The following is a 6056-nucleotide window of genomic DNA, read 5'->3' as shown; positions in this document are numbered from 1 at the left end:
CGGACAATGGGAGCTGTGGGGGTGGTGCTTGCAGGCAGGAGCAGCGCACGGAGATCCCTGCCCTCCCCTCAGCTGCGGGGGCATGCTGGCTGAATCCGGGAGCGGCATGGAGCCAGGGCAAGGAGGGAGCCTGCGTTAGCGGCAGCCCCACTCCACCACCAGACTTTCAACAGCCAGAGATCGCGATCAACTGGGAGAGTCTCCAGGATTGACCAGTTGATCGTGATCTACGGGTTGGTGTCCACTGCCCTAAATGGTAACAAGCAGCAGTGTAGCATTACTGCATAAAGATAAATCTGGTTAGATATGACTGGATATTTGGACAAAATTAGCACACAATGCAGTAGATCCAATATTAGTATTCAGTTTTAGTAGAGCATTTGATAGTGACAATGTGTTTTAATGGAAAATTAATTCAAGCTGACTTGTACACTTGAGGACAACAAACTGGCTACACATTGTAAACAAAAGTTAACAGTGGACCGTAATGTATAAAGTTGGGGAAAACACTGTGGGATACAACAGGGAACAGAGCTAAAACTAGTCTAATTTTAATATCTTTGTTAATGAAGTTAACAGCTACTAAACCAGAGGCACTGCAAGTGGTACAGGAAATAACAGGAAAGGACTTGGAGATTAGAAATGTGCACAGACAATTTTGGAAGAGACAAGTTTATACTGAGAAGAAATCATTCAACACACATGACAGAGAAAGGGTCAAGAAGCAGGAATAATGGAAGAACTAGGGATTACAGTGGTAAGCAAGCTAAATATGAGTTTGCAATGTGAAACGATTGTAAAAGGAGCAAATGCAGTTTTGGGATCATGTTTCTGAGCTAGGAAGTACAATATTACAATTTGGGGGAGACCAAAACAGGAATATTGTACTCTTCTGGGCACCACACTACCAGAAAGATGAATTGGAGGATGTCTAGAGAAGAATAGTTGGGGGAGGAAGAGTGACTTATGAGCAAGCATTAAAGTTAAAATATATGTATATATTGGCTAAGAAGGGGGCATGAGAGTCTCCAAATAGCTGAAGTGTGCAAACATTAAATGGAGAAATATCCTATTTAGTTTGATATGCTGAGAAGTATGTAGTTACTGGGGTGATGGGATGAAATTAAAAGGAAAATTCAGGCTATCTGGAAATAATTTCCCAAAATAAGATGTATTAGGTACCCCACAACATCAGACACTTAAAACTTGATTGAACAAAATACTATAAAGTAAGTTAGGAAGGAATCCTATATTGATCATCCATTTCATCTTTCTGCCAAAATTATCTCTTTCATCTCTAGTTTTCTATTTGCGGGACACCATTTCAGCATAGTTATTCTATTGCTGAACTTGTATCATCAGTTTCTATTATACCATGAATTCTCAAAATTGCAACTTCCATGAGATATAGAAGTCCTTCTGTTTCAAAGGTTTGACAGGACCCATTTTCATATTCCTAGAATATTCTAGGGCATGTGTGGAAAGTCATACATGTCATATTTTCTTTTTAGACAGAAGCTGACATCCCATGATGAACATGCAATCAAAGTAAAGAAAAAACAGTTGGCAGTTTCTCACTATAATGACTAAGTTATTACAATTCCATATTACATTCATACTGCAGCACTTAGGAAATAAAAAGTAGTTAATACCAGTGTTGTAGATGAGTCTGCAACAATACCCATAATTTGTGTGCAATATCTGCATTGCTTTTCCAGTTGATTATTCTGGAGCAAAGCAGAAAAATAAAACAAGACACTTGAATTGCCCATGTAAAATACATTGTCAATATTTCTAAAAAAATTTAGCAAGCTACACAAGACAAAACCCATGAGGGTTCCAGTGTGGGAAAAATATGCAACATGAAAACAAGAATTTTAAAATGGAAATGTTTTATGTATTTTTTTTTTTAAACCTCAGTTTCATGAGTCGGCATCTGAGATCAATTTACACTAATAAACGTGAGCTACCACCAAATTGTGATGAGTGGAAAACACAGGTCTAGTGACAAACAGCTGAGTCCCCTTAGTTTCTGTGATGCCAACCCATTTTTGGAGGGAGAGGGTGTATGAGATAGCAAGTGTTTTCTTTCCTGACACTATTTCTAAGGTTAAAAACTACACTGGAATAAATGCTATAACTAGTCTTATTGATATGTATTCATTTGTAGATAAGAGAACCACCCTTTTCACATGCAGTAGCAATGTTTAAACCATTAACATTTAAAGCTTTATCCTCACTAATACTCATTCCCCCATCACATGCCTCTTGTGTTTTACATGTTGCATATTTTATGTACAAGATATATATATCAGGATATCTTAATATACTTTCAACAAGTATTAGAAATACATCATATCCCAAGCATACCAATCTGGTCATGTTTAAACAGCTCATTTAACCAAAATGAGTTTAATTAGCCATATGACTGCTTTAAAAATGGTGCAATCAAATAAAAAACATCTTAAAATTGTATTCTCAGATACATTCTGACACACTATCTAGCTGTCTCATTCCCTATAATCCCACCAGTGTATGATTTACTTGAAAGATTACTGTTTCTTGTGAAATATACTACTTAGTCCTTGTACTTGGTATACATTTGCAACACAATAGGTGTAGAAATAATGCTTTTGAACTGGGCATGTGAAAAGATTAACACATTCTACCAAAGTTGATGCTGGTGTTTTTATACAGAAGGCATCTCAAATCTTGTCAATCAACTGGCGGTAGGTGTTTGTCAACGAACTGCTTTACATCCATCATCTCCTGTTCAAGAACAAAATTATGCATTAGACAAGTGTTCAACTAAGATATTTTTCAGCAATTAGCTATCTTACTAAATTAGTATTTCAATACTGCAGTTACTACAAGCAACTGAGCTACAAATTGAGCATATAATTAGATTTCTTATACCTCAATGTAATACTTATCCCTCTGCAGAATTCAACTAACTGGGACAGATTAGTTTATCAAGAGCATAATACTCTTTGAATTACTTTACTCAGAGGAGGCAAATAAAGAGTCAAGGACGAGAGAAAGCTCCTCTCTCCATAAAGTGCTGAGAGAATCTAGCTATCCAGTGTGGTTATAGAGATCCACGTGACCTGAAGAATGCCACACACTGTTACTCATTAATTAATCCACCATAACAAAGAGAACCTTGATTAGTGAAAGTTTCCATCATCGAGAGCTGAAATAATTAATATTGTGCTCCCCACTGGCCTGTTGGGGAGCTGTAGCAACCAGAGCCAGAGGGGCCAGAGAAGCAGCCCAGGGAACTGAAGGCAGAGCAGCAGCAGCAACTGTTTGGAGCAGTCCGGAGCTGGGTGTGGTGAGCAGCTGGGGAGGGTGAGGGGGACCCTGGGCAGAGTGCCCAGCACAGGGAGATGCCTCAGCCAAGAGGCTCCGCAGGCCAGACTTGGAGGGGGATCGTAACCCGGACAGGGTGGGGGCGACCCTGGGAAGAAGGGTCCTGCTGCTTAGAGCCTGAGAGCGTGTGGCCACCGCCAGAGCAAGTGTCCAACCCGCAGCATCCCTGCGGCACAGCCAGGGCCTGAGAAGGAGGCCTGGGACCTACAAGGAACAGACTGAACTGCCCTGACATTCCAGAGACACAGTTTGTGATGTTCCCTGCCACAGAGCGGGGTGATGTGTTTCTTTAACCTGTCCCATTTTTCCTTATTCTTTTTTTAAATTAATTGTTAAACAACTAGTATTTGCTTTAAATTGTATTAAATGATCAGTGGGTCAGGGAGGTGCCCAGTGCAGAGAGAGTACCCTGGAGTAGGGACACCCTAGCCCCTGTCCTAGGTGACCACAGAAGGGTTGGGGGTCGAGCCCCCCAGGAATCCTGGGCCCAGCCTTGTCAGGGTTACAAGGACTCTGCAAGACAGGAGAGTGGAAGGGGAGTCCTCAAGGGCAGGGAGGCCTCTGGGTAAAGGAAGTGGGAGCAAGGACTCGGATCCTTTCGCTAGCCCACCTCACCAGGGTAGTGCAGAAGCCAGAAAAGTTCTCCACAACAGCGGGACCATTTCCCCGCTTACATGAGTTTCTGTTGCTGGGAAGTAGGGCAGACTCCGTGACCTTGTGGCAGCTCTGCTTCTGCCACTGAGTCAAAAAAGAATTAGTAGTAGCCTGAACAGAGCAGTAAAAGCCTTTAGAAAGACTACCTCTTTTCTGCTTTTTTCATTTTTGTTTTGTAGTTAACATCTTTTGATTTATTACTCTTAATTCCTTCTATCCCTCCTACGCCAACTCCCTGAATGGAGGCCAGCAAGGTTTTTTCTCCCAGAATAATTAATACATAGTGTTTACATTGTGAGAATTCAAACCCCTCTTCCAATTCACTTGAAACAATGTAAACAAATATTCTGCAATCACTCTGGGAAGAAAAATCCTGCTCACCTGCAGGAAAGGAGAAGGAGGAAGAACTCAAAAAGGCCCATGAGGTTTTTGTTTTTTTTTTAAATCTTGACTGTAGGGAATTTAACAACTCATTTTGTTTCCTGTAGTTTTCATTTTTTTCCATTAAATGAAAAACAAGAGTATTTTAATAAATTCATTATAAGAACTGACTAGTGTGGACAATATTTTTGAAAGAAATTTATGTTAACTAATAAACAATCCTGGCCTCATGGTTTGTTCAGCCCAGGGTAATTATTAATTATAGCAGCATCCTCAAATTATTAGTCACTCAAAAACATTTGTTTTCCTTGAAAATGAGCATTGTGGTTCACCTTTTTTCCTGCTTTGAGGGAACATTTAAAGGAAGAATTCTCTGAAAACAATTCCTGTTTTCATTTAGAACATTACCTCAATACATGAGCTATGCATCATGCCCGAATAAGTCTTGAAGGTTACAGTGACTGGATTTATCAGACTCTTTAGCTTCTCAAAAGTGAGGGAACCAAACATCAGAGGAACCAAAGGGTCACAGTCCCCATGGCACTGAAGAATAGGAATATCTTTGTTTACACCACTGATAGCACCCTGTCCAAAAAATAAGGGGGGGGGGAGGGGCATGAAATTGCATAAGATTAGTTCATTCAAGGTAAAATGAGGCTATAGAACAAACAATATAATGATACTGAGCAGAGTTTGGACAGAAAAAAGAAACACTGAATGGTCTGCAAGTTCATGTTATTCTAAATTTTATATCTATTATCTACTATGTAATAAAATAGAATAATTACAAATATGTTAGTACTATTTTTAAATAATCATTTAATTGATTACAGAATTAGAATTCTTTTAAAGCACAATTTCTGGGAAAGTAAAACATCTTCTAGAACTCAAAGGCAGAAATTGTGTATAGAATAAGTTAATGGACTACAGGAAGAGAATGGGTGGTAAGGAAGTTCATTTCCTAGACGAACTTGGTTCTATCCTACAGGCTTAACTTATGACACTGGGAAAGTGATTTAAAATCAGAATTTTTGTAGGTGGCACTAACTGTGCATTCCTTATTTCCCAAGTGCCCACCTAGACACAACCAAGGACCAATTTTTAGAATTATAGAGTAGTCAACTGCCACTGAAATCGACAGCCACTGAGGATGTTCAGCAACTCTAGCAGCAATTGTCTGGAGGAATGAACACTGAGTTGGGAGTCAGGAGGTCTTGAGTTGTTCTGAATCTGCTGATTAGCCACTATGCAAGACCACACACAGTGAATATCTTTCTGTCTCAGTTTCCCATCTGTAAAATGGGGATAATACTGTATCTCACAAAGGAAGTAAGGTATATTTGTGAGGCACTCCGATACTACTGAGTGCTCAGCTTCCCCCTCCCCCCTTCAGGAAGTTGTTTACGATGGGTATTGTATGCACTAACACTGATAACACTATGACAACACCAAACTTTCCAGTCTATCTTTGAATTAATGTAATTACAACAGGGATAACGTATTCCATTTACACACTGCTTCCTCCATGCCCCCAAAATATTCTGTACTAGAAGGAATTCAAACAAAATACATACCACTTGAAATGTTTGCACAAAACTATTTTAGGCTATAAATACCGTTATTTGAAATGTAAATTAAGTAGTGAATTA

The 6056-nt window shown here is 39.5% G+C and overlaps 1 protein-coding gene across 1 annotated transcript in view; it reads right to left on the bottom strand.

Moving 5' to 3' along the window:
* Window positions 1–384: 384 nt before the first annotated feature.
* Window positions 385–6056, bottom strand: part of LYPLA1 (lysophospholipase 1) — a 36382-nt gene continuing 30710 nt past the window's right edge. The window contains exons 8-9 of the mRNA XM_045004811.1: window positions 4816–4992; window positions 385–2769 (exon numbers count right to left, since the gene is read on the bottom strand). Of these exons, the coding sequence (XP_044860746.1) occupies window positions 2716–2769; window positions 4816–4992 (231 nt within the window). The 3' untranslated portion in view covers window positions 385–2715. The remainder of the gene's footprint in view (window positions 2770–4815; window positions 4993–6056) is intronic.

Source organism: Mauremys mutica, chromosome 2, assembly GCF_020497125.1.
Source record: "Mauremys mutica isolate MM-2020 ecotype Southern chromosome 2, ASM2049712v1, whole genome shotgun sequence".
Lineage (NCBI taxonomy): Eukaryota > Metazoa > Chordata > Testudines > Geoemydidae > Mauremys > Mauremys mutica.
Note: the sequence above shows the minus strand (reverse complement) of the source record. Positions and strands in the feature narration are given on the sequence as shown.